Below are 26,040 nucleotides of genomic sequence, written 5' to 3'. Positions count from 1 at the left end.
AATTCCCCTCCTTCCTTTCTCTCCTACTCTTCTCTCTTCCCTTCCTCTTCCTCACCTCTTTTTTTTTTTTCTTTTCTTTTTTTTCGGAGCTGGGGACCGAACCCAGGGCCTTTCGCTTACTAGGCAAGCGCTCTTCCACTGTGCCAAATCCCCAACCCAAGATGTTTTTTTGTTTTTTTTTTTTTTTTTGGTTCTTTTTTTCGGAGCTGGGGACCGAACCCAGGGCCTTGTGCTTCCTAGGTAAGCGCTCTACCACTGAGCTAAATCCCCAGCCCCCCTTCCTCTTCCTTTCTCCTTCCCTTCACCCTCTTTGTTTGGAGCAAGGTCTTGCTATATAACTTAGGCTAGCCAGCCTCGAACTTGTGATCTTTCTGCTTCGGCCTCCTGAGCGCTGGGATGACAAGTGTTCATCACCACACTTTATCATCCTCCTCCTCATCTTTCTTCTCTCCTTTCAACTACACAGACAGCACAGTCCTTACACCAGAACGATTCTAAACTTCAACAATGCAATCACAGTGTCTTGTCCCTTTCTGGTCAGGCATCTCTCGCTGAGGCTTCCTCAATCTTCCTTTCCTGCTCATTTTCCGGGGATCTTGTTTAGGCTCAATGTGGTACCCTTGCTGGCGGAGCCTAGCTACTCTCCTCCTAGTGTCCCTGGTCACACAGCTGTCCCCTGAGGACAGCAAGGATCCGAGAGACATGTTTGCCATGGTTGACTCCAGCAGGGAAATAAATATATGTGGGACAAATATAAGGAAACCAATTCCTCTCTTTCGTTATTTTGTGTCTGTGAGAAGGCTAGTAAGCCTGGAGCGCTCTGGACGTGAGATGTAGAACTCTCGGCTCCAGCACAGGTTCAATTGACCCCCGAAATCTGTGTCCTGGCTGCAGCTGGGAGAAGACCCTCCACCACGCAAACATGGACAAGAGTAAGAAGGACAAGGAGCCTGTAGATGCTGATGGAGAGGAAGTCGAGGCTTCTGAGCCCCCAGAGGTGGCTCTGGCCAGAGAGGAGGTGAATTTGCTCTTGGCTGAACAGCAGAAAACAGCAGCTCTCAAGGTGAGGAAGAAGGACGCAGTGCTCAGTCACGGGAACGGTGCGTATCTGAGCCAGGCAACTCTTTGAGAGTACCTGGACCCGGAGACCTCGCCCAGGGCTGAGACAAAGCTCAGATGGTAGAGGTTTGCTCAGCAAGCACAAGGTCCAGGGTTCCATCCCCAGCAACAGGTGTGACGCCAGACACCTGTAATCCCAGCACTCGGAAGCAGAGGCGGGAGGATCAGACGTCCAAGGTCATCCCTGGTCAGCCTGGATGCATGAGGCACTGTCTGGGTGGGCAAGAGCTGGTTCTTTATAAGAGCCGTTTATCCCCTAGCTGGCTAGCGCTTCAACTCAGCTTAGGAAACTTACAAAACTCTCTTTTGAGGAAGCTTTGGGGGAAGAGCAGTGGTGGCAGGAACTGGGTGGTTCCTTAGCTAAATGCTGGTGGGCGTGCCTTCAGAAAGCGGCGGAAGTGTCCAGCCATGTCAGATTGTTAAAAAGCTGGAGGTATTTAGTTCTCCTAAAGGCTATGCCACCAAAGCAGTGGCCCTTCACGTTGTCACACCTGCCCACAGCAGTCAGGCTCGTGTCACCTCACTCCTAATTAGTGATTAGATTTCAGACATTTTTTTTTTTTTTTTGAGACAGGGTTTCTCTGTGTAGCCCTGGCTGTCCTGGGACTCACTCTGTAGACCAGGCTGGCCTCCAACTCACAGAGATCCACCTGCCTCTGCCTCCTGAGTGCCATGACTATACGTGTGTGCCACTACACCCAGCTCAGCACCTTTTAAGAACAAGGGAGATGCCTCCTGTCTGAGTCTGAAGTCTATCAAATGGACGAAATTCAGGGGAAATTCAGATATCAATGTGTGGTGGAGCCTGCAGTGGCAGTCGTGGCTCTCCGGAGCCTGCATAGGTAGCCTGTCATTCAACAAAGCAAACGATCGGTTAAGCAAAAACAAGGCTCTAAGTGTCTAGCTTGAGTCCGGGCCCTGGGACTTCAATGAGAACTGCTGTGTCCTGGGCCCTGAACTCATGATCTGAGGAGAAGAGACATCATCAGGGGAGCAACAGTCACCAGAACAGGTATAAGTGGGCAGAGGAGGGGAAACTCAGGAGGCCGTGGAGAGGGGAACGGAAGAGGGCTTCAGAGGAGTCCAGATAGTTGGGGAGGCCTGAGGGGAGGCTGGATGGAGGGCAGTTGGGGAGGACCTCAGGAGTTGTTAGATGTCAGGGGAGCAGGGAGGGCCAGAGGGAGGCCTGATGGAAGGGAGTTGGAGAGGACTTTAGGGAGGATGCTTGGAGAGGAGTTGGGAGGAAGAGGGTGGAATCAATCCCTGGTCATAAGAACAGTGGCAGAATACATCGGTCTCAGCTATTATCTGCCCACTCCTTGGGAACCAAGACTCTGGACATGCAAGGCAGCCTGAGCCCCATGTGACTGTCTGGGACCCTTGTGGAGTAAGTTGAGTGGTGTGATAGTTTCTTTGCTGAGTCACCCAAGCAAACTCCAGGATGAAGAGATAAAGGTTGCTGGGAAGGTGTCTTATCGGCACGGTCAGCATCTACATCAAGGACACGCACACACACACACACATGCACACATGTACGCACTCATGCATGCATGCACTCATGCATGCACTCATGCATGCGCGCACACACACACACACACACACCCTTGTGTGTACAGACACATACAGAAAAAAGCGTACATCCACAGCTATATACAGAGAGCCGGGGCCTCACCTGGTGGGTAGACAGGCCATGGGCAAGTCTCAAGGGCTCCCAGTTCATTTTCTCCAGGGTCAGGTCAGGAGGCCTGTGGTGGACAGGCTGAGCCTGAGCTCTCCCTAATTCCCTGCTTGAGAGAATCAGGACGTGGAGTGTGGCCCACAGCTTTGTGATATGGGACACTCTGGAGGCATGTCCCAGTGTGAGGTGGGTGGCTCTGTTTCCTGCAGTTGGAAAGGCGGTTTGCCACTTAACAGTTCCCAGTAGGAGGAATCTGCCATTCCACAGCTCACACGGCCCCACGCAGGAGTACTAGGGTGGTTTGGGAGCTAGGAGAAGCGAGTAGAAAAGGTGGCCAAGAGCCCCATTGTGGTTTCTGCGGGAAGGAGCAGATGGGCTGTGTAGACAAGCTTATCATTAGCTGCATTTCTGAGGAGATATGAAGTGAACAGTTGGCCCCGAACCGGAGCAGCCCTAACAGCTCATGACTCATTCAGAGGCTGCCAATGAGGCTCAGTTGGGAGAGCTCTGGTCTAGTCAGCACCGTGCCCCAGGTTCCATCTCCAGCAGTGTGTAAACTACACTTTTGGTGGTGCACACCTGTAATTCCAGCACTCTGGAGGCACGAGAACCAGAGGTTCGAGGCCATCCTCAGTTACATACTGAGTTTAAGGCCAGCCTAGGCTATGTGAGACTCTGGCTAAAAAGGAAGGGGTGGCAAGGAGAAAGACTCATCCGAGTTCAGTTCGAGGAGTGAAACGAGTTTATTCGGGGATCCTCAGGGCGTGGTGTGCTCTCAGATGGCCACATTTTCTATAAAGTTGCCAGAACCAGGGCTGGGGATTTAGCTCAGTGGTAGAGCGCTTACCTAGGAAGCGCAAGGCCCTGGGTTCGGTCTCCAGCTCCGAAAAAAAGAACCAGAAAAAAAAAAAGTTGCCAGCACCCTGCCTACCAAGCTCCTATTTTATTTTCTCTAGAAAATACTTATTTGTTTAAATTTTTATTTATACGTCTGGATGTATGTATGTGTGTTTGCGGGGGGGGGGGGGTAACATATGCATGTTAAGTGCCAGTTTCTGAGGAGGCCAGAAGGGGGCGTCAGATCCCCTAGGGCTAGAGTTGCAGGCAGCTGTGAGTCAGCTGGTATGGGTACAGAAGATAGAACTCACATCTGTAAGGGCAGTATGTGCTCTTATACCTGCTGGCCCATCTGTCCAGTCTATAGGTTCAGACAGCACACTGCACAGCAAGCCAGCTCTGGAAGATTCTATGCTTATATGTACTCTGTCCTTGCCCTTCCCCGGGATTCTGCTGGTCTAAGGAAAACACTGGCCAGCCACAGGAAGCATGGCTTATCTCACTGCAGGTTGGCACACAGAACAGCTAGACAGCTGCTTGCTGCACGATGGGACTACTCAGGCTAGGATTCAGAGTGCATTCATTGTTCTGTTTGGCACTGTGAGCCCTGGTGCTCCAGCGCTGCCCCGGGAGGCCTGACACTATTTCAGGGCAATTAGGGAGCTGGGTGGTCGCTGAGAGGCTCTACCCCTGAGGAGTGGGCTCTGCACAGATGGGTTTGCACTTGAAGAACAAGCTCTCGGTGAACTGTTCACTGCATCCAGAAACTGGCTTGGTCCCTCCAGGATCAGCAAGTTTCCATACATAGATAGGTTAAAACATCAGGATTTTGAAGGTAGAACATGTGGTTAGTTCTGGGGATGGAGCTAAGACACTTTTCTTGTTGCTGGATTAGAATGCCTGACTGTGCAACTTAAGGGTTTTCTCTTTGCTCACAGTCTAAGGGTGCACAGTCCATCATGGTGAGGAAAGCATGGCAGAAGGTGGGTGAGACAGCTGGTTACATTGTATCCACAGTCAGGAAGCAGAGAGATGAATGGTTGGAACTCAGCTCACTTTCTCTTTGTCATTCCGTACAGAACCCCTTGTAAGGTGGGTTTTCCCACCCCCAAATAACCTAATCAACATAATCCCTCATGAGCATGGGAGGCTACCTAGTTTGTGTTGATGCTCACGCTTGCCTTCTAGGTAATTCTAGGTCCTGTCAAACAGACCTCATCAGTGTCTCATGAGGATGACTAACTGGTGTCAGTGATGGCCCTGAGCTCTCCTTATCTTCCTCAGGCTGGGCTAGAGCAGCGCCTGGCCCATGCCAAGCAGAAGGCCTCACAGATGGAGAAGTTGCTGCCCAGGCAGGTGACCAGTGAGGACCAGCGGGAGGTCCTGCAGCTGCTGTGCAGGGCCCACGAGCTGGAGGTGGAGAACACGGAGCTTCAGGCGGACAACCTTTGCCGTAAGAACCTGCTATGCCAGAAGGATTTCGTGATCCAGCGCTATCACCAGCACCGGCTGCTGTGTGAAGAGGTCATCCAGGGGCAGCGACAGCTGATGCAGGGTGAGGCCAGCTTGGCGTGTAGGGAGGATCAAGCGATTCTGCGGTCTAGAGAGAGAAACCACAGGACGAGGGCTGGGGAAATGGCTCAGACAGCAAAGCGTTTATCATACAAGTGTGGGGACCAGAGTTCGAGCCCCAGAATTCATTAAAAAGTTGAATGTGGTGGCACATGCATGTAGTTGCATTGATGGCAGGTGGGCCGTGGGGACAGGTGGATCCTTGGAGCAACATGGCTGTCTAGCTTAGCCTACTTGGCAAAGTTCCAGGCTAATGGGAGCCCTTGTCTTAAACAAGGTGGATGGTGCCTGAGGAATGATCCCTGAGGTTGTCGTCTGACCACTACACACATGTAGGCATGCACACACACACACACAAACAGGAGATGGAAGGGTTAGGGACATAGCTCCTTGTTAGAGAGCATACCTAGCGACCTTAGAGCTCAGAGTTCAATTCCCAGCACAAAAGATGAACCAGAATCTGTCTGAAAACATAGGGCAGTCCCTAAGTCCCCAAGCATAAACCCCAGCTGCCCCAGGCTGCTTATTGTAGCCGACTCCCTGCACCCACTCAATCCCGCCCCCACCTCTTCTTTAATCTTCCCTTCCTTCCCAGGATGCCTTACTTAACTCAGGCTGTCTCCAGACTCCCCAACTTCAGCCTCCTCAGGGTCCAGCCCTGGACTTTTTATGTATTTCTTTATTTGTTTTGAGTCAGAGTCACACCATGTAGACCAGGTTGCCTGGGACTCACATATACTATTTTTATTTTATGTATGTGAGTACACTGTCGCTGTCTTCAGACACACCAGAAGAGGGCATCATATCCCATTACAGATGGTTGTGAGCCACCATGTGGTTGCTAGGAATTGAACTCAGGACCTCTGGAAGAGCAGCCAGTGCTCTTAACCACTGAGCCATCTCTCCAGTGTCCCTTCCTTCCTTCTTTCCTTCCTTCCTTCCTTCCTTCCTTCCTTCCTTCCTTCCCTTCCTTCCTTCCTTCTTTCCTCTCTCTCTCTCTCTCCCTTCCTTCCTTCCTCCCTCTCTCTCTCTCTTTCTTTCTTTCTTTCTTTCTTTCTTTCTTTCTTTCTTTCTTTCTTTCGGTTTCTTTGTATATCCCTGGCTGTCTGGAACTCACTCTGTAGACCAGGCTGGCCTCCAGCTCAGAGATCCCCCTGCCTCTCCTCCTGAGTTGGGATTAAAGCCATGCATCACCACTGCCTGGCCATATTGAGTCTTGCACACTACACCGTTTTGCAGTTCTTTTGGGTATAGGTCCAGAAGTTGGCCTTTTATTTTTAGCTGAAATTTTATTTATACTTTAGAATCATTATCAGTCTTTTCTGCCCCCTCCTTCCTTTCCTATTTTGGTGATGCTAGAAATAGAAACCAGGGCACCACCTGTGCCAGGGCATCACTGTGCCAGGCGGCATCACCTGTGCCAGGGCATCACACCTGTGCCAGGGGGCATCACCTGTGCCAGGGCGTCACCTGTGCCAGGGCATCACCTGTGTCAGGGCATCACCTGTGTCAGGGCATCACACCTGTGCCAGGAGGCATCTCTTGTGCCAGGGCATCACCTGTGTCAGGGTATCTCCTGTGCCGGGGGCATCACGTGTGCCAGGGCATTTCCCATGCCACTTGAGTGCTCTCCATGCATAGCCCAATACTGTTTTGTCATGACCGAAAGTGATATTTCAGCACAATAGAGAACAATTTTAAACTTCAGCTGAGGTGTGGCTGGCTCGGCGGTAGAGTGTTTGCTTAGCGTGTTTGTTCTGGACTTTCCAGGTGTAATGGAGCATGCACTTAATCCCAGTAGTCAGGAGGCAGAGGCCCACGGACCAAGGCCACCCTGATCTACATATCGAGTTTTGAACCAGTCAGGGTGGCACAGTGAGACTCTACTCACCCATTCCCCCAAAGACCCTGAACTCTATCTTTAATATTACACACACAAAAATATCACAATAAATTAAAACAGGGCTTGGGAGTTCCATGACAGCCTCAGATACACAGAGAAACCCTGTCTCAAAAAACCATATACATAATATATATATTCACACACATATATACTATTCACACACACACACACATATATATGTAATACACACACACGCACGCACACACACACACAGACACACACACAGACACACAGACACACACACACACACACACACACACATATATATATATATATGTAATAGAATAGAGCTGGGGATGCCCGGTTTGTACAATGCTTGACTAGCGTTCATGAGACTGTGGATTCTGTTCCCAGCACTGTATTAGCCAAGTGTGGTGGCTCACATCTGTAATCCCAGCACTCGGCAGGTACACATAGGAAGATCAGAGAGTTCAAGGTTATCCTCAGCTACGTAGTGAGAGTTCAAGGCCAGCTGAACAACATGAGACCCTGACTCAAAAAATAATTTAAGATGTGTGCACGTTTAAAAGACAGTATCCCGCAGAAGAAGAGCTCTGCCCAGGAAGCTTCTCCCCTTTAAACATTTCAGGCTGGGCGTTGCCTTTTTGGCACACGGTAGCAGTTTTCATGTGCCTGAGCTGATGTGTTCTAGCGGATTCTGATGGCTGCTCCCTGCTTTCTCAGACAAAGGCCTCTCAGTCCCGGAGCCTCTGGAGCAGCAATACCGACTCTACTCCCGGGAGCTGGGCGAGGGCACATTGGACCGACTGCTGCTGCAGCTCTCAGTAATGTCCAGCTCTCTCCAAGTGAGTCTTACTTCCCCCACCTCTGGCTGATGCCATGGTCAACAACATCCCATCATGCTCTGCTCAGGGCCAGCCTGTGCTGGGCTGCGCAGGGCACCAAAGGAATGGAGAAGGAAACTAAGACATCCACGTATCAGGTCAGTTGCATGTGGAGCACGTGCTGAGCTCCAGGCTGCACAGACAGACCGGGTCCAGGACCAGGGGATGAGCTCAGTCGGTAAAGTGCTCATTGCGCAAGCCTAAGAACCCAGTCACGGGACGCACTAAAAAAAGCTGAGTAGGGCAGGATGTGTCTGCCATCCTAGGGCTGGAGAGGCAGAAATAGGCAGATGCCTGGGGCTTAGAGAGCAGCCATTCTTGCTGAACTGATGAGTTCCAAGTTCAGTGAGGGACCCTGTCTCAAAACAAAACACCCAAAGTCTATGTCTGCTCTCAACATGGACTCTTCTCCCACATGTGCATGCATACATGAACAAAATCCACACTGCACACATGGATACGCACACACGCACACACTAAAGATCACAGCCTGTCCAGGGAGCTAGTAGAGCGGTGTCCACTGGAATCCGGGTGGGGGAGGGTGCTGCTCCTTTAGGTGAGGTCACTACTGCTCTCTCCTGTCGTGCCTCTAGTCCTTGGATACTCTTGAAGAATCTGAGGTGGGTCAAAGCTGGTGCGAGGGAATCCTGAGCATGGCAGGTGGAGGCCTTACTGTCTCAGAGGCTCTGGGATGTATCCTTCAGGGAACTCAGAAATTTCGATGCTCCCTCTAGGTTCTTGTGGCTCTTGTTGGGAGGAATGGTTTCCAGTTGTCTTTTTTTTTTTTTTTTTTTTTTTTTTTTTTTTTTTTTTTTGGGTTCTTTTTTTTCGGAGCTGGGGACCGAACCCAGGGCCTTGCGCTTCCTAGGTAAGCGCTCTACCACTGAGCTAAGTCCCCAGCCCCAAGTCTTTTTTTTTCTCTCTCTCTCTCTCTTTAAGTAGAATATTTCCTGGAGAGGCATTGACACAGGCTGCCCTAGAACTTGAAATCCTCCTACCTCAGTCTCCTAGGTGCTGGGGTTTACATGTGTGAGCCATGATGCCTGGCTCTGATGTCTTACAGCAGTTTTGAACTCATGCCATATCAGAGTTCCCAATGACCCCCCACCCCAGTCTGCCACTCCTCCATTGTCAACATCCCCTCCAGACAGCATCTGTTTGCTGCCATCAGTGAACCTCTGTCAGCCCATCCTGCCCCCCTCAGGACACAGTTTACATTTCACTTCACCTTGATTCCTAATTCTGTGGGTTTGTACCAACAGGTAAGACAAGTATTCACCAATGTAGGACCGCACTAGGCAGCATCCCGACGCTCTGCTGCTGGTTTTCCTTCCCACTCCTTTGATCCCTAGCACCCAGGCATCATTTGTTGTTGTTTTTCCTTTGTGATGTTGGAAATGAAACCCAAGGCCTTGTGGATGCTAGATAAGCATGCTACAACTGAGCCACGCCCCAGCCCCTCACTGGGGGATTCTAGGCAGGGGCTCTACCACTGAGCCACACCCCCAGCCCCTCACTGGGGGATTCTAGGCAGGGGCTCTACCACTGAGCCACGCCTCCAGCCCTCCCTGGGGGATTCTAGGCAGGGGCTCTACCACTGAGCCACGCCTCCAGCCCTTCACAGGGGGATTCTAGGCAGGGGCTCTACCACTGAGCCACACCCCCAGCCCCTCACTGGGGGATTCTAGGCAGGGGCTCTACCACTGAGCCACGCCTCCAGCCCTTCACAGGGGGATTCTAGGCAGGGGCTCTACCACTGAGCCACGCCCCCAGCCCCTCACAGGGGGATTCTAGGCAGGGGCTCTACCACTGAGCCACGCCCCCAGCCCCTCACTGGGGGATTCTAGGCAGGGGCTCTACCACTGAGCCACGCCCCCTGCCCCTCACTGGGGGATTCTAGGCAGGTACATTGTCATGGAACTAATGCCCAGTGGTTTTCATTGTTGTTGTTTAGATTTAGAGTGTGTGTGTGTGTGTGTGTGTGTGTGTGTGTGTGTGTGTGTGTAGCATTGGAGTTTCAGGAGATTGTCACCTGCCAGACATGGCTGCTGTGAACCAGACTCGGTCCTCTGTAAGAGCAACAAGTGCTCTCGACCTATGAGCCATCTCTCCGGCCCCAACCCTCCTGGCCCACATATCTGGTTTTTTTTTTTTTTTCTTTTCTTTTTTTCGGAGCTGGGGACCGAACCCAGGGCCTTGCGCTTGCTAGGCAAGCGCTCTACCACTGAGCTAAATCCCCAACCCCACATATCTGGTTTTTGTACCCATGCCTTTTTCCAGTTTGCAGTCCGGCATGGGAATCTATGTTTCTTTAGCCATCACATCTCCTTAATCTTCTCAGTCTGGAAGGGTCTGTAACTTCTCGGTGTCCCAGCCAAACACTTGAGGGTGCTACTCTACTTGGGGCTAGATTGGCAGCTCCTCATGATGAGCTCAATGAGCTGCTTGTCAGGATTACACACGATGGACAGGTAGAACACAGTTTACGGCGTGCCTGATGCTCTCTCTGTAAGTCTGTGAGTGCATGCATGCATGCGTGTGTGTATGTGTCTGACTGAGGATGAAACTCTGAGCCTTGTGGGTGGCTCGACCATTGAGCCCCACCCTCGGCCCTGCTGTTCCTTTGAAAGAACCATCTTTGGCACATGGAGACCACACAAGCATTTGGCTTCTGTGAAAATCTGCCCAGCACACTGGGGTCTGGGCTCTGGTTCTCGGCACAGGGTCCCCTCACACACCCATGGGCATCTCTAGTGTCTACTTCTTCAAGCAGATGCCCAGCTCTCAGGGGCAGCCTCTGCAGTTCTTCCCAGTGTGGCTAAGTGGGCCTGTGGCAGGAGACCGATTGGCACCCTTGCCAGAGTGAGCCTTTAGTCCTACTCTCTATGGTGACGTCACACACTCTGACTTTCTGGTGACCGGTGTGTTGAAGACATCTCAGTGTCTGGGAGTGCTGATGTCATGTCTCCTGGATTGCTCAAGGCTCCTGGGCAACCCACCTGCAGTTCTTCCTTTTTTGGTTGTGGAATGCAGATACCAGAGCCAACCTCCTGGGCATGGCTCCTTAGGTGCTGACTACCACATATATAGTCACGGGCAGAGGAGGAGCGCATGTGTGCTTCCTGGCACTCAGCTCACGTAGTCCCTTTTCACAGTGCAGGACCCAAACCAAGAGTGCTGCCCGCTCCAGGCTGGGTCTTCCCCCATCAATGAATTGTAATTAGGAAAACCCCACAGACATTCCCACAGGCCCCCTCTCACCTGCCCAGTCCCTCGTTGATACTCTCTGCCTAGGGGACTCTAAACTCTGTCACAAATTGAATTGTGACAATTCAAAGCAACCACCACAGTCTCTCTCTTCTTTTTTGCGTGGAAAATCGTGCCTAAATTTTATCATTGTTTTCGGGACAGGGCGGTCCTGAGGGGTGAACTCAGGGTCTTGCACAGTCTCCTCAAGTGCTCTATCGCCTTTCTGACTATTCTTATTTTATGCACTTTTGTCTGTTTTTAGCCAGAGTGTCACTATGTAGCCCTGGCTATCCTAGAACTCACTCTGTAGACCAGACTGGCCTCAAGGTCACAGAGATCTGACTGCCTCTGCCTCTCAAGGGCTGGGAGAAAAGGTGTGTGCCACTAGGACTTCCATGCCACTCAACAAATATGATTACAGCACTGTGAGGCCACTCCCATCTTCTAGAACCTTCTCTTCCTCCCAAATCAAAACTTGCCACTTACCGAACACCAGCTCTTCTTCCCTCCCCAGCCCCTGCTACATTGTCATACAGTGGACAGCCCCTGCAACATTGTCATACAGTGGACTGCAGCTGGATGGTTCTAGAAACTTCTTGTGAATGAGGCCAAGTAGTCCCAGCCGGTGCTCCCTGGCTCACGGCTTCCTCTGAGCCTTGACGGAGAGAGTGCACCAGCTTTTCCATGGTCCCTCAGAGACCTTCAGCCTGGTGACAGTCTCCGGTGCTCTCAAGTCCTAACTCTGCTCCTTCTCTTCCAGGATGGCCCCATTATGAACGTGTCACCCGCACCGACTGAGGAGACCAGCGGGGAGCCTCTGGGTGACAGGAGGGATCTCCCGTGGGGGGCCACATTTGAGCTGCCTCCGATGCTCTTGGAGAGAGACAGGTGGGCATGGCTCCCGTGCTAGAGCACCGAAAGCGTCCCAAGGCGGGGTTGATGCTGTGGTTTTCAGGTAACCTGCTGGCCCACAGCCAGGGGCTGACCTCAGAGCCCAGCTCCCTCCTCCAGGCCCTGACTCATGTTCTCCTCCCGAGCTTGTCTTAAGTAGACACGCTAAGGAGATGATAACTCGATAGCGAAAGGGCTTGCCTCGAAATTACAGCAATTACCATGGCCTGAGTCAATCCGTAGAGCCTGCATGAGAGAAGCAGGCCGGATAGCGTGTACACCTTGGGGCTCACTGGCCCACACAGCCTCACCAGTCTGGCGAGTTCCAGGTTCCATTTCAAAAAAGTGAGGTGCACAGTGCATGGAGAAGGGCAGTTGAGCTTGTCCTGACCTGCACACACCAGAGCACACACACGTGCCTCAGCTCTATGCATGTGCACAGACATACATAGTTAAAGGGTAATAAGCTCACCACAGGAGGTCCCAGCTGCATGGGACAGAGGTGAGACTCGGGAGTTTCAAGAGTCTGAGGCTGGAATTGGCTTTTTCACTTCCTGGTGCTTTCTGTCCTGTTCAGTGCCAATTTTCCCTGCCCTCCTCCCCCTCCTCCCCTTTCTTTCTTTCCTTCTTCCCCCTCCTCTCCTTCCTCCCCTTTCTTCCCCTCCTCCCCTACTTCCTTTCTTCCTCTCCTCCCCTTCCTCCTCCTCCTCTCCTTCCTCCCCCTCCTCTCCTTCCCTCCTCTCCCTCCTTCCCTCTCCTTCCTCTCCTTCCTCTCCCTCCTCCCCCTCCTCTCTCTTCCCCTTCCTCTTTTCCTTTCTCTCCATCCTTCCCTCCTCTCCTTCCTCTCCCTCCCTCATCTTCTTCCTCCCCTTCCTCTCCTCTTTCCCTTTCTCTCTCTCTTTCCCTCCTCTTCATCCATTCCTCCTCTTCTTCCTCCCCCTCCTCTCCCTCCTTTCCTTCTCCTCTTTCCCTCCTTTCCTTCCTTCCCTCCTCCCTCTCCTCTCCTGCCTCCCCTTCCTCTCCCTCCTCCCCTTCCTCTCCCCCCTCTCCCTTCCCCCTCCTCTCTTTTCTCTCCCCCTCCCCTTCTTCTGTTCTTTTTCTATAGCACTTTTCTTTCTTTTTTTTTTTTTTTCGGAGCTGGGGACCGAACCCAGGGCCTTGCGCTTGCTAGGCAAGCGCTCTACCACTGAGCTAAATCCCCAACCCCAGCACTTTTCAACAGACAAAATCTCACACCATCAACTTAAATGTCCATAGGCTGTGTATACATTTTAATAGGTCACATCTGACCAATCCACATGACTACCTTTTCTCTCAGGTAGCCATAATAAATGGCATATTCTAGGTTAAGCACACTCAACTTAAACATGAACTGTTTCACAGTTGTGGAAGCTAGGGGTCCAAGGTCACCCTGCTGGAGTTGTGTGTATGTGTCTGTGGGGGGCTGGTGGGGGCTCCTGCCTGGCCTGAAGATGGCTGCCTTCTTGCTGTGTCCTTCAGTGCTGGGCAGGAAAGGGAGGGAGGAAGACAGAGCAGGGGTCATTATCGAGATCCTTTTCTTTTCTTTTTGAGACTTCGTTTCTCTATATATCTATCCCTGGCTGTCCTGGAACTCACTCTGTAGACCAGGCTGGCCTCAAACTCACAGAGATCCTCCTGCCCCTGCCTCCTGAGTGCTGGGATTAAAGGTGTGTGCTACCTTGCCTGCCCTTCAACATCTTTTTGCATTTGTTTTTGCTTGTTGACTAATCTTTGAGACAGGGTCTCAAGTAGCCTTGGCTGGCCTTAAGCTCACTGTGCCTGAGGATGATCTTGAACTTGAAGTCCTCCTGCCTCCACCTCCCAATGCTAGGATTACAGGCCTTTTCTTTCCTGCAGTAATTAGGGCCTGAACCCAGCCGGGCCCTAGTTTTACACGGGAGGACTCCAGACAAGAGCCATGCACTGACCTCCTAGTCCCTCACTGGGGGTTCTAGGCAGGTGTCCCTGCCGAGCCACAGTTTGAGGGTACACCCCCTCATGACGGAGAAGGCATGACTGCCTCCGCTAAGCAGCAGAGAAGCATGGATGCTGATAGTTACCTCAGGTTCTCCTTTTTAATTCAGTCCAGGACCCCATGGAATGGTATCTCTTAGACTGAGAAGTGCTCTCCCTACCTCAGTTAACCCAGTCTAGATGACGCTTTATAGACATGCCTGGGGTTTCATTTATGTGGTCAGTCTGTGTCCTGTCATCTTGACATCCAAGCTTAGCTGCAGAGCCCTGCACACTATCACCCTATGCTGTTCCCCTGGTTAGCTGGTTGTCACCTGGTTAGGTGACCAGCATGGATGAGCCAGTATGGCCCCAGCCATAGCAACATAGCATCTCGTCCAATAGCACGTGGACCACAGTGCTCTGGGCTGCAACACCAGCTGAGGCTGGATCCTAGCTGCCCAGGCTATGTTCCAGGAGCCAGGGGTTCTCGACTGTCTCCTGCTTCATCCACAGTGACGGGAACAGGTCCTCAAAAAGCACTCCCTTGCGGAGGCTTGGAAAGCAAGACTCTCTTCTCCCTCCGCCAGCCCTCCGCATCTTGCTGACACCCCCCATGCTTGAGGTTGGTATTCAGGGTGCTAGCTGCACGGGAGGCCCCTTCCCAGACAGCCTGCATGGGGAGGGACTGCTTCTGGGGTCCCAGTGGCTGACGGTGGCCTGTGTTCCTCTTTCACAGAAGCCGAGTGCTCTAGGCGTCAAGAGCCTGGTCTCCAGGCTGCAGGCCACGGCTGGCTTGGAGCTGAGGACCCCACAGCCAGCAGGAGAGATGAACAGCCCACCTCTGAGCGCCCAGGCCCTCAAGGAGATGGCCCTGGGCACCAAGAGCATCGCTCTCATAGCAGCCAACCGGCGCTGCAAGGTGTATGACAGGGAGGGCGGCTGCCTGGACTCCAGGGACCCCAGCCCTGCAGACTGGAGGTGGCCTCATGCCAGCCCCAGCAGGGACCGCTCTCTGGATAGGAAAGCAGGGAGGAAGCGGTCACCCTCATTCACCTGGAGCCTGCAACAAGTATGCAGCTGGTGGCCGATGGCTGGGGTATGCTAGGTCAGCAGCAGAGGAAGGCAGGGAGGACAGATGGCCACTCATACTGCTACACATGCTCGGGACCCCTGCAGTTGAGATAGAAGAAAAGTATGTCCGCCCCAAACCAGTCCTTCACGGTGCCTGAGCCCATTACATGACCCAGACCCACAGTGTCCACTTGTTTTCGTGCAGCTCTGTGCTGAGAGAAGTGCAGCTCTGGGACCTGAGTTTTTTCATGTGCCAATCATATCTCCCTTCCTTTCTCCTTTTTTCCTTTTGTGGTACTAGTGATAGAACCCAGGGTCTTGCACGATTTAGGCAAAAACTCTACCACTGAGCCACGCCCCCAGCCCCTCACTGGGGGATTCTAGGCAGGGGCTCTACCACTGAGCCACACCCCAGCCCCTCACTGGGGGATTCTAGGCAGGGGCTCTACCACTGAGCCACACCCCAGCCCCTCACTGGGGGATTCTAGGCAGGGGCTCTACCACTGAATCACACCCCGATTCTAGGCAGATGGTCTACTACTAGGCCATGAACCCAGTCAGTACTTACATTTTAACTTACAGAGAGGGTCACTGGTTAACTTCAGAGCAAGTACTCGTGAGAGTTAATTCATTGTGTCTGCCACTACCAATGCTTCCAGAGTTTGGAGTTAGTTAGGAACGGAGGGCCTGGCCAGCCTATATTCTGCCTCTGGTGGCCAAAGTCCCAACCTCTGCTGAACACAGGGTATTTACTGGCCTGAGGGTAATATGAAGCCTGGACGTTATAATGCAGGCTTCTAATGCCAGAATTTACAAAGCTGTGGCTGGAGGATCATGAGTTCGAGGCCAGCCTGGGATCCTGTATCCAAAACACTAAAAACCAAGAAAGAAAAAAGCAAGCAATCAGCTGATTTGTTCAACATAAAGGAAAGGAAGTAGCTGAAGTTGGTGGGGGTTGGGGAGCTGGGAGGGGGAATGGAGTGGGGAGGGGAGGAGAAACAAGCTCCTCCTTTTAGTTATGAGGGCAGGGAAAGCCTAGTGTTCCAGTCGGAAGACTGGAGGGTTTTCTCACCTGGGGAATGCTTGCTTTACTGTCCTGCTCGGGCCTTCACTGATTGGTTGAAGCCTATCCATGTAAGGGAGGGCTGTATTCCACACACTAATCCATGTATCATATTCCCCAGAAAGCTCTCTGCTTTAGGGTTTTATTGCTGTGAAGAGACAACTATTACAAAGGAAAGTGTTTAGTTGGGCTGGCTTACAGGTCTGAGGTTTAGGCGATTTCCGGCATGGTGGGAAACATGGCGGCATGCAGGTAGCTGTGGTACGGCAGAAGCTGCTGAGAGGTCTACATCTTGATCCACAGGCAGCAGCAGGAGACTGTGTGCTACATTAGGCCTAGCTGGAGCACAGCAGACCTCAAAGCCTTCCTCCACACTGGCACACTTCCTCCAACAAGGCCACTCCCCATGAACCAAGCATTCAGACCCATGAGTCTATGGAAGCCCCGCCTATTTAAGCCATCACGCCCTCCATAAGGGAAAAGGGGAGGAGTCGAACTCTTCAGCCATTTGCTCATTTACTCAGCCTGGTTCAGTGATTCTGTTACAATGGCACACAGTAGGGGTTGGGGATTTGGCTCAGTGGTAGAGCGCTTACCTAGGAAGCGCAAGGTCCTGGGTTCGGTCCCCAGCCCCGAAAAAAAAAAATAAAAATAAATGATTACAATGGCACACAGTAGGTGTTTAGTGAAAATGATCTCCGCGTCTTCACTGTGCTTTTCTGTGTACCTTTTCCCAGTTGCAGGCGCTGGAGAAACATCAGCCCTCTATGGAACATCCATCCGAGAGCCAGCTGTCCCCAGCGCACCTCCAGCCACCGAAGCCAGCAGGGAGGAGCTTTTTCCCTGCCGTCCCTGTCCCTGTGGCCTCCAAGACGAAACCCAGCCTCAGTTTTCACACGGGTATAGGATCAGAGAAAGAGAAATGATATTTCCCTTGTCTCAAGCCATAAAGGCCGAAGTCTGTGAACAGTATGGCTTCTGGTTTGAGTTCTGGCTTTAGTTTTTCCTAATTTCCTTAATTGATTGTTGGGTAAGCTGGAAAGTTAAGGTCCCTCTGATCGTCTCCTACAACCTGCTGAGATGGAGTTGAACTGGTAGAGTCTGCCTAGCATGTGTGGAGCCCTAGTTTCCATTCCAGCACCACAGATGTGTGTGGAGGTGCATGCCTGTCAGCCCAGCACTCGGGAAGTGGAGGAGGCTCATCAGAGGCTCAAGGTTTTCCTCAGTTATATAGTGGATTTGAGGCTAGCCTGGGCTCTGTGAGACCCCGACTTAAATAAAACATAGAAGCTTTTTTTTGTGACAGGTATAACCTAGCTGTGAGACACTGTGTAACCCTAGCTACCCTGGCACTTGCTTTGTATTCCAGGCTGACCTTGAACTCACAGAGATCCAGTAGCCTCTGCCTCCCGAGTGCTGGGACTAAAGCATGGACCACCGTGCCTAACTGAAACCCTTTTCCTTTTTTTCTTCTTAATTTGTTTTGACAAACATTTTGCTATGTATCCCAGACCGTTCTTCAGATTGCCATCCTCCTGCCTCAGCTTTCTGAGGTCTGGGATCACAGGCAGCACTGTTCTGTTTACAGACGTGGGTTTCTACCATTAGTCTGTAAGGTGCCACATAGCCTTGAGCAACCACGGAAAAGTCCAGCGCTGTAGTGTGCACCTGCAGCCCCAGTAATGGGCGGGAACAGAGGCACAAAGCTAGCCAAAGCCAGCCATGACCTGAAAGTGGCATCCAGTATCAACCTCTGATCGCTGCACCCATGTAAACCCACATGTGCATGCACACACATGACAAAGCACATTAGCGCCAGGTGGTCCTTCAAGGATTAAACTCTAAGCCTGTGATCCCAGCACTCAGGAGGCTCACATATTAGGATCAGGGGTAGCAGGCCAGCCTGGGCTACATACTGAGACCCTGTCTCCACAGCCAGCAACCGCTGCCTGTCTGTACTGGCAACTCTTGGAAGGCTGAGGTAGGAGGATGGAGAGTTGGAAGCCAATCCAGGCTACTTAGCAAAATACTTTCTCTAAATCTACCTCTTCCTCCTCCCTCCTCTGTGATCTTCATCACTCCCTGTTCCTCTCACTCCCCCTCCCCCTCTTCCTCCTCCTCCTTTCCTCATCCCCTCCCCCTCCCATCTCCCCTACTCCCCCTATACTGTGTCTCAGCCTCCTGTGGAGTCACAGGGAGGTACTGAGGAAGGAGCCTGTCTCTTCCCCACACCTTGGCTTCCTCTCTCAGCCGGGTAGCTAGTTCCTACAAATAACACTTCCCATTGCTGCTGTCTCCTTCAGAGGAAAACGTGCTCCAAGTGCCAGAGGTCAGCTTCACCTTCCCCAGCGCCATGTGGCAGAGCAACACAGCCTCAAGCCGGCCTCCCCTCCTGCCACGTGACATCCGAGGTCAGTGTCTGACCTCAGTCTTCCTGTCCCCACCCCACTCACATCCTCTCTGTGGGAGACTCAATGGAGGGCCAGCAGCCTCCCACTCTCCAGGCCTCGGCCGCTGGTGGACTACGCCCTTCGCCCATTTGGAGGACAGCAATGCTCTTGGAAGTCGGGGGTTGGGGGAAGAGCTGGGTAGTGAGTAGAAGCCAGACATTGAGCCCCCTTTCTTCCTTGTTCTGCTGGTTGTGGGGAGACATTAGGGATCGGTGGCTTCCCAAGCTGTCCTTGTCCCAGCAGAAGCTCCCTGACATTCCTAATCCCTTAACTTTGAATGAGATGTTTGGTCCAGAGTGGCTGGCAGGGAGCTGAGGGTCAAAGGTCAAGGCAGGCAGGAGAGGAGAGGGCTGGATGAGGCCAGGAGGAGGAAGGTCAGCAGTCTTCAAGGTCGTAGGAGATGTGACTGGGAATGGGACACAGATGGAGGGGCACCCTGCTCAGTGGAGTCCGTGTGTGGAAAGGAGCAGAGGGGCTCAGGATGAGAATGGAGTCTTCCGGCTCTGTCCTGGGGAGGTGGCACCAGGGGGTTACGACAGGGATTAGGTGTCTGGTGGACAGGTGGGCACCTAGGTGTGTCCATTTCCGACCCTCTGCATATGATCTCCCAAAGTCTTTTTAAAAAGTTATCTGGGGGGGGCTGGGGATTTAGCTCAGTGGTAGAGCGCTTGCCTAGCAAAGTGCAAGGCCCTGGGTTCGGTCCCCAGCTCCGGGAAAAAAAAAGAAAAAAGAAAAAAAAAGTTCTCTTACTGGGGCTGGGCATATAGTTAGCTCAGTGCACGCTTGCCCTGCACCTGACATACATCCCTGGAATCCAATGTAAAAAGCTCAGTGTGGTGATCTGTGTGTTACTAAACCCCAGCCATGGGGTCGGCCATGCTGGTGAGCATCTTCATCTCACATAGCGAAACCAGAACTCCTGCAACCCCCTCCTGGGGACATCAAGCTTCCTCGGTGTCCTTAGTACGATCTTGTCACCCACTGAACCACCTGACAACCAAGCCATCGAAGTCAAGCATCCCTGGGCTATCCGACTACCAAGATTTTGGGGGGTAGGATGCAAGTGGGAAGTCCTTCCTGTTGTCTGACCTCAGTTCCTGGTGCTGCATCTTACCCTCCGCCATGCTGCTGTTTGGAGGAAAAGGATTAAAGGTCTCTGGGGGAAAGGATCTGATTGGTTAGCCAAGCATGCTGAATGGTAGCCTATTTGATACGGTATCTTTGAGTGTGAGGGATAGGGAAGGGTCCATACAGGCGCCCATCTTTGTTGCATTTGGCCAGAGCTGCTGGACATGTTATCAAATACAGGGTCCTGAGAGACCTGGGAGCATGGGAGGCCAAATAAGCCTGAAGATTGAGGAGGAAAGGCATTGCAGAGAAGTCTAGCTTCTCTGGTCACACATGATAGCTAGAGGAGGATGTTGGTGTTGGTGAAGTCAACTGCCTGTCTCAAATGTGTGTGTGTGTGTGTGTGCGCGTGTGTATGTGTGTATATGTGTGTGTGCGTGTGTATATATGTGTGTATGCGTGTGTGTGCACACATGTGTGTATGCGTTATGTGTGTGTATGTGTGTGTGCGTTCACGTGTGTGTATATGTGTATGTGTGTGTGCGCGTGCGTGTGTGTATGTGTGTATATGTGTGTGTGCATGTGTGTGTATATGTGTGTATATGTGTGTATGCGTGTGTGTGTGCACACATGTGTGTATGCGTGTATGTGTGTGTATGCGTGTGTGTGCACGTGTGTGTATGTGTATGTGTGTGTGCGCGTGTGTGTATGTGTGTATATGTGTGTGTGCATGTGTGTGTGCGTGTGTATGCGTGTGTGCATGCACGTGTGTGTATATGTGTATGTGTGTGTGCGCGTGTGTGTATGTGTGTATGTGTGTATATGTGTGTGCATGTGTGTGTGCGTGTGTATATATGTGTGTATATGTGTGTATGCGTGTGTGTGCGCACATGTGTGTATGCGTGTATGTGTGTGTATGCATGTGTGTGTGCACGTGTGTGTATATGTGTATGTGTATGTGTGTGTGTGTGTGTGCGCGTGCGTGCATGTGTGTACAGGGCGAGTTCAGACTCTGTGAGTGTTGAGTTGCATGTGGCCACAGATGAAGCTAAAGTCACAATGTCTGGTGAGTGCTGACTCTTCTTCAGTTAACAAACTAAAGTCTCCCATCCACCCCAGGGTCTACAGACAGCAGAGGCCGGCGTCAAAGCCCACTGCCCCCCAACAATCCTTCCAAGCTCCAAGGTGGCAGTGCCAAGAGGCCAAGGCGTCCTAAGTAGATGGCAGCAGGAGACAGCCATCTGGAAGGTCGAGAGTCCGGTGGACCCCAACACCTGACTGGAGATGGAGAAGTCGTTCAGGACTTGAGGGTTACCTTACATGACTAAGGACCTGTCCAAGACCCCGTGTTGACTTTGGGCCTTTCCTGGGTCATTACAGTTGCTGAGGATGCTCCTGGGACCACTCCACTTCCCTGTTTTCCAATGATTGACAGCCCATGGCTCACACTCAGGCTGTGGGGGTCCCTGGGGGAGGTCTGAGCAGCCTTAGAAAGGATGGCAGAGTGTGTCCCCAATACTATGAACCTCTGAACAGTCTGCAAGTGGTCATCTGGGGAAGCCAGCACTGGGGAAGGCAAGGTTGCTTTTTCCCTGCTGCCCGTCTCTCCCTACGAGCTCATACAAGCTTCCCGGGCCTCCAGCCATGCTGATGTGGGAGCTGATGATGAGAGACAAGAGGGAACAGCCAGGCCAGTGAGAAATGTGTGCTGTGCTTTTACTGGAACCTGCATGTTAAGACTTAGGGGCTTAGGAATTTGGACTTGTTTGTTCGTTTGGCACAGGGTCTCATGTAGCTCAGCCTGGCCTTGAACTTGCAATGTAGCTTAGGATGACCTTAAACTCTTGATCCTACTGCCTTCCTCTCTTACCTTCTGAGATTACAGGCATGGGCCACCACACCTGTCATGTGGTGCTGGGGATGGAACCCAGGACCTGGGGCTTGCTAGGCCAGCGCCCTAACACCTGCCACATTCCCAAAGGCTTCTGTCTGCGCCCCCACCCCCTTTTTCCTGTTTTCTCAAGACAGGGTTTCTTTGTGTAGCTCTGCTTATCTTGAATCTCACTCTGTAGACCAGGCTGGCCTCGAATTCAGAGATCTGCTGCTTCTGCCTCCTGAGTGCTGTCATTAAAGGCGTGCCCCACCATTACCCGGGCTCTGTTTTTTTTTTTTTTTAACTGAGGGGCGAGTGGGGAGAAAGAGGACACAAATTGAGTTCCATGCTCGGCGAGACATTGCCTTGTGTGGCTCTGTGTTTGGTTTCTGAGATATGGGCATGGGGGTAAGGGGTTGAGGCGAGGCGATCAAGCTGAACAAGCCAGGAGGCAGGGCAGTGAGTGGCTTTCCTCAGTGCTTCCTGCCTCTACTTCTCATTGAGCTCCTGCCCTGGCTTCCCTCAGCAATGGACTGACAGCCAGGCGCTGAAGTGAACCCTCTCTCTGCAGACTGCTTTCACCACAGTGTCTATCCCAGCACTGGAAAGCAGAATAGGGCATCTCCCTTTATGTGTTGTGTTGGGGACTTCCAGGGGGACTGGGTGGATTGGGGCTTTGCCTCCTCAGGATGGAGAGGGGGAGGTGGGTGGCAACCCCTTCCTTCACTGACTAGGAAGTAGGTCTCGGACCAGTGCACACCCAGCCCAGGAATGTTGGGCAGAAGTTGCAGTTGGATGGATGCTGAGGTCATCCCCCTGGTGGCACGTGCTGCCTGGGAAGCCAGCTCAGGGCTTCCTCAAAGCCATTGCCCATTTGGTGCTTGGGTGGTGGTTTCTATATCTGGGGACTTTGCTGTGACTTCCGTGAGCCCTGTTGATGTCTACCTCGACTGTGGTGAGGTGGTTGGAAGTCTGTAGTCTTTGACTTTGAAGCCAGCTGGAGTCTCAGGCAACGTATACCCTTGGGCCCAACATCACACTAAGAACTCTTTACATAGGTTGTAAGATGACTTTATAACTGTATGGTCATGGGAAAACCATTTTTGTTTTGTTTTGTTTTTGAGACAGGGTTCTCTGTGTACACCTGACTTCCTGGAACTCATTCTGTAGACCAGGCTGACCTTGAACTCAGAGATTCACCTGACTCTGCCTCCCGAGTGCTGGGATTAAAGGTGTGCCCACCACTGCCTGGTTCTGGCAAACATTTTGATTGTGAAGATCTTTCCTAATGTATATTAGGAAACATGTCACTAGCACATTAAAGTCTTGGGTTCATCAGTCATGGCTGAACTCAAAAAGATCATGGGATGGAGATACAGCTCAGTGTATAAAGTGCTCGCTGTTCAATGGTGAGGTCCTGCGTTCAAATCCCCAGAGCACATGTAAAAGCTGGCAACATGACACAATGTGTGTCCATGATCTCAATGCTCCAACAGGGGACTACGAGGTGGACACAGAATTTCTGGAAATTTGCAGGCCAGTTGGCTGGTATATACAGAAGTGAATGGGAAACCCTGCCTCCAAGGGAAAGGCAAGGACCTGACACTGGAGATTGACCTCTGACTCATACACCTGCTGTAGCACATGCATATCTACAGTAGACACTCATGAAGTCAAAAATAATAATAAATGGTCCAGCATGGTAGTGCACACCTTTAATCCCTCTATTCTGGAGGCAGAGGCAGGTGGATCCCTGAGTTCCAGGCCAGCCTGGTCTACGGAGTGAGTTCCAGGACAGCCAGGGCTACACAGAGAAACGCTGTCTCAAAAAAACAAAATAATAATAAAGATGATGATGATTGATGGTGATTGATGATGAATGATGATAACGATGACAATGATGATGATTGACGATGATGGTGAAGAAGATTGATGATAATGTTGTTGATGATGATGATTGATGATGATGTTGTTGATGATGATGATTGGCAATGATGATTGATGATGATTGATGGTGACGATGATGATGATGACGATGTCGATGATAGGTGTGGGAGTGCTGGCTCAGTTGATGGCGTGCACACATGAAGCTCTAGGTTGACCCCAGCATCTCCAAATAAGAATAACAATAGTGGGGGTTGGGGATTTAGTTCAGTGGTAGAGCGCTTGCCTAGCAAGCACAAGGCCCTGGGTTCGGTCCCCAGCTCCGAAAAAAAAAGAAAAAAAAAAAAAAAGAATAACAATAGTGGGCTGAAGAGATGCCTCAGTGGTGCAGAGCACGGACTGCTCTTCCAGAGGACTGAGGTTCAGTTCCCAGAACCCACATTGTAGGCATAAGGGTTTAACCTCTTCCCTAGCCCACCACCCAGCAGAGGTGGAAGAGAAAAGATATCAGGATATTGGGGAAGTGGACCTGTTCAGCAATAGTACTTTGAAGGTGAGCTCATCTTCTTTAGCACCAGTTCAGTCCCATAGCAAACACCAAAGACGACTCGGCAGCTGCAGTCCAGTCCTCTAGGCAGGGAAATACCACCAGAACCACAGCTGCAGACCAATCCTTTCTGTAGACAGACACCAGGCACGAATCGGCAGCTGTAGTTCAAACCTGAAGGAACTGTTAGGGTCATCATCTGGCCTGAGGTGAGGTTCCTGCTGTAGGAACCTCATAGGCAATTCTTGGGTGAGTTTCACTCAATGGCAGTGTTACCACAGGTTGAGCTCAACAACACCAAGGCGAACCAATACATGCATGTGGTTAGTGAAGAATAGAGGGGCAGAGCAAACCAAACCAATGCTCAGTGCTTGTCTCCCACTGTCCCTGGGGCCATATTTATACTCCTTCATCAAGTGCCCTTTCACCTGTGTGCCCCAGCCAAACACCATTTGACATAACTGACGTTGCAAAATAACTGGAAGTTTCAACCTTATATGTGGCAGCCCGCAGCTGTCTATAACTCCAGTATCTGACACCTTCACACAGACATGCATGCAGGCAAAACACCAATGCACCATGTACTTCCCCTGCCCTTGCCCAGAACAAAACAGGATGATGAGCAGGACTTCATTTTCTTAGTTGGGGAGGCTGCGGGGTAAAGGTCAGGGCCGAGATGCAGATGGGTTCTGGTGAGACCTGTGTCTGGGTTGCAGATGGCTGAGGACTTTTTGTGGTGGAAAGATGGTATGAGAGTTTGTTTATAAGGGCACTGATACCATTCACAAGAGTTCCACCCTCATGACCTCATGACCTCATGACCTCATGACCTCCCAGAGCAGTGAATAAGGGTTCCTTGTAGCACAATCACTTTAAGCTTATCCCTGACTAGCTTACAAATAAATGAGACTCGGACTATGGTTATTTTATTTGGCTTTGACAACTCCTGGGGGTCACCCCTAATCTACTCTTCTAACTGCTGTCCTGGCTACCTCCCCAGCCGTGTACCCAAGATACCTGCTGTTTCTCCTGACTCATTCATGGTTCATCTCCCTCCTTCTCCTCCTGGTCTCTCCTCACTCCTCTCCTCCTCCCCTAACCAGCTAACTCAAATCCTACCTACCTCTAATCCCTCCAATACTTGGCTGTAGCCAATTTTATTTAACCAATGCTTTTTTTTTAAAGATACTTATTTATGTATGTGAGCACACTGTCACTGTCTTCAGACACACCAGAGAGGGCATTGGGCCCCATTACAAATGGTTGTGGGTTAGGGGTAGGGTTGTGATTGCTGGGAACTGAACTCAGGATCTCTGAAAGAGCAATCAGTGCTCTTAACGGCTAAGCCATCTCTCCAGCTCTTCACCAATAGTTTTAAATCAAGGAACAAGGTTTGCACAACAAAAGTGTGTAACAGTGAGAATTCACTTCCAGGATTAGACCTTTGGGTACAGGATTTAGCATTCCAGCATGGAGCAACAGACCAAAACTCACCAGTCCCCCTTTCCCCAATCCTCCCCAGCATTTTGTTGCCAGTTCTTTCCTTAAGATTTAATATTTTGAGATTTTTTAAAATTTGTGGGCATTGGGGCTGAAGAATTGGTTAAGAGCACTGTTTGTCCTTCCAGAGGACCTGGGACCAATTTCTAGCAACCACATGGTGGCTCACAACCATCTGTACCTCCAGTCCTAGGGGATCCAGTGCCCTCTTCTGGCCTCCAAAGGCTCTCTCTGCATGTACCTGGTACACAGCCATACATGCAGGCAAGACACACGACCACATAAAATTAAAAAAAAAATAAAATTACCAGAACAAATTTGAGCATTTTCCTGCATGCGTGCCTGTGAGTGTGTGGTGCCAACGGGGGCCAGATGGAGGCTCAGATCCCACGGAACTGAGGGTGTATGCTGCTGTATAAGTTCCTGGAACATGCCTGGGTCTTCTGCAAGAGCAGCCAGTGCTCGCAACTGCTGAGCCTTCCTTCTAGGCCCATGTTATCAGATTTCTCCTCC

The 26,040-nt window shown here is 51.4% G+C and overlaps 1 protein-coding gene and 1 long non-coding RNA gene across 3 annotated transcripts in view; one reads left to right on the top strand and one right to left on the bottom strand.

The window, feature by feature from the left end:
• Positions 1 to 21,872, top strand: part of Kif19b (kinesin family member 19B) — a 52,090-nt gene extending 30,218 nt beyond the window's left edge. The window contains exons 12-20 of the mRNA XM_006248973.4: positions 895 to 1,063; positions 4,919 to 5,189; positions 7,794 to 7,915; positions 11,964 to 12,091; positions 14,585 to 14,693; positions 14,808 to 15,140; positions 16,943 to 17,105; positions 18,509 to 18,616; positions 20,843 to 21,872. Coding sequence (XP_006249035.1) covers positions 895 to 1,063; positions 4,919 to 5,189; positions 7,794 to 7,915; positions 11,964 to 12,091; positions 14,585 to 14,693; positions 14,808 to 15,140; positions 16,943 to 17,105; positions 18,509 to 18,616; positions 20,843 to 20,943 — 1,504 coding nt within the window. The 3' untranslated portion in view covers positions 20,944 to 21,872. The remainder of the gene's footprint in view (positions 1 to 894; positions 1,064 to 4,918; positions 5,190 to 7,793; positions 7,916 to 11,963; positions 12,092 to 14,584; positions 14,694 to 14,807; positions 15,141 to 16,942; positions 17,106 to 18,508; positions 18,617 to 20,842) is intronic.
• On the bottom strand, positions 13,209 to 16,946 carry LOC120095895 (uncharacterized). 2 transcript variants are annotated; one of them, XR_005491836.2, is made up of 4 exons: positions 16,215 to 16,946; positions 15,711 to 16,015; positions 15,125 to 15,241; positions 13,209 to 13,596 (listed from the first exon to the last, which is right to left on the bottom strand). It is a non-coding gene; the product is annotated as an uncharacterized LOC120095895 (long non-coding RNA). The 2 variants fall into 2 exon arrangements; XR_005491835.2 differs by having other exon boundaries at positions 15,711 to 16,946.
• Positions 21,873 to 26,040: the final 4,168 nt, after the last annotated feature.

The sequence above is a fragment of the Rattus norvegicus genome, chromosome 12 (genome assembly GCF_036323735.1).
Source record: "Rattus norvegicus strain BN/NHsdMcwi chromosome 12, GRCr8, whole genome shotgun sequence".
In the NCBI taxonomy this organism is placed as follows: Eukaryota; Metazoa; Chordata; class Mammalia; order Rodentia; family Muridae; genus Rattus; species Rattus norvegicus.
This window is presented reverse-complemented; position numbering and strand designations above follow the sequence as displayed.